This window comes from Procambarus clarkii, chromosome 61 (assembly GCF_040958095.1).
Source record: "Procambarus clarkii isolate CNS0578487 chromosome 61, FALCON_Pclarkii_2.0, whole genome shotgun sequence".
In the NCBI taxonomy this organism is placed as follows: Eukaryota; Metazoa; Arthropoda; class Malacostraca; order Decapoda; family Cambaridae; genus Procambarus; species Procambarus clarkii.
Window position 1 is genome coordinate 21,829,878 of NC_091210.1, and position 1,777 is coordinate 21,831,654.

The window sequence follows — 1,777 nt, forward strand, 5'->3', positions numbered from 1 at the left end:
CACGTCTGGGAGGATCTCAAATGTAGGTTCGAATCCTCGTCACGGTCCTTGTGGATTTGTAGATTATTTTTTTACAAGGAATACAGTTCAGAACTAAGGTGAGGTGGAGGGAAAAAATATATACAGTATATTAAATTATAGTAGAGAGGACAGATAAATTAAGAGAGAAAGATCAGCAGACAACTGAAAATAAACACCATAAACTAGGACATGAACTCAAAACAACTTTTCATAAATCATAAACAGTGTGGGGAAAGGGTGCATGTGAAGAGCAAATGAGCTTATAAACAAGATAGTTAATCTAAATGCTTGTCAGCTGTTGCAACATTATTATTAACATCTTGATTTATGTCAGTATGACACATTGGTGGAATGTTTAGATAATATAAACTGTTTAAATGTTCAATGCATGGAAATGTATATTCATATTGAATAATGTGACTAAGTGAGAACCCCCAAATATTTGTGGTTAAATGGGTTAAGAAAACATGAATGTAATGGCCAAATTTACAAACTACTGTATTACATTACAGTATGCATGAAAAAATACTGTACATTTAATCATTATAATGTAAAGATATGTCTATGTACAGTTTGTATTTTGACATTACTAAAATCGTGTATCTTATACAGCCAGTGAGACTGTATGTAACTACAGTACCCTCCAGTTTTGAAACTTACAGTTTTCATAGAAATATCTATTCCACTCATTCATAAAATATTGTAATTAGACAATACTAAACATGAGGCTATATTCTCAATACACATGAAATTCGAAAAATCAGACAAGTAATTCCTTTATTTCTATAACAAGTCTATTGTATAACTCAACTACAGTATTTCATAATTAAGATGAACATAAAAAAAATTGCACAAACTGAATCGATCAGTTTGCAGTTTCACAAGCATCAATCCATTCATTGTAAACATCAACAGGTTCCGAGAGGTAGTTAATAGTACACTGGAAGTCTTCCAGACACACAAGGCATGAAACTCTTCCAGCATTCCTTGGTTTATTCCTGAAAAAAATGGAGAAATTATACATGGTGCTGATACATCCAAAACATATGTGCAAGAATTTCCCCAAATGTCAGTGCCTATGAGGAATATCTCTCAGGAAATTTTGTGAACGTTTATAAAATATAAAATCAAATAATAAAGTATATAAATTGAAGTTGACCATAAATTTATTAATGAAAAATTCCTATTGGTAAGCAGTAAATATTACCTTCAACTGGAAGATACAAATACTATGCAGTACTTACATTTTAACTTCACATGACTTTTCGTGATTACAGAATGGACAATTAAATTGCGTATCCAGTGGTTCAATATTCTTCTTCTTTGGAGGTGGCTTTCTCTTTGACTTGCGACGACCCATGTCTGCTAGTCGACTATAATTTGGAAATCTGAAAAATATTTTGGTAAATTTAACTACTGTGTATAAATTTGACATTTATTTCTGGGAAAGCTCTTTATGGCTCCCTGAAGCAATCTCACTGAGAAGGCTCCCATCTAGTAGGTTGCATCAGCTGTCACCCCCATCAGAAAAGCATTCATTGTCAGTGAACTACTGCTTCCATTGCCCTGACCAGTACAGACTACTGCTGGGTTCAAAGAGATCCAAGTTTCAAAACTGCCAAATGAACTCCCCCCAAACAATGTAAACAAACAACTGAATCTCTTGAAACCAGCATGAGCTCATTTACACTAACACTCAAGCCCACCAAAATAATTAAAACTAAATGGGTAGAACACCTGGAGAAAAACTATATAA

The 1,777-nt window shown here is 33.4% G+C and overlaps 1 protein-coding gene across 1 annotated transcript; it reads right to left on the reverse strand.

Annotated features, from left to right (window-relative positions):
• Positions 1-792: 792 nt before the first annotated feature.
• LOC123750279 (transcription elongation factor 1 homolog) lies at positions 793-1,381 on the reverse strand. The gene is made up of 2 exons (XM_045732393.2): positions 1,266-1,381; positions 793-1,019 (listed from the first exon to the last, which is right to left on the reverse strand). Exons 1-2 carry the CDS (start codon positions 1,379-1,381, stop codon positions 887-889), a joined length of 249 nt encoding a protein of 82 aa, XP_045588349.2. The 3' UTR covers positions 793-886.
• Between the last annotated feature and the right edge of the window lie 396 nt (positions 1,382-1,777).

Excerpts from the sequence above, each read along its gene's own strand:
- LOC123750279 (XM_045732393.2), bottom strand. The coding sequence starts at position 1,381 with ATGGGTCGTCGCAAGTCAAAGAGAAAGCCACCTCCAAAGAAGAAGAAT. Across the intron at positions 1,020-1,265 it reads AAGTCATGTGAAGTTAAAAT|GAATAAACCAAGGAATGCTG; the intron begins GTAAGTACTGCA and ends CATTTTTTTCAG.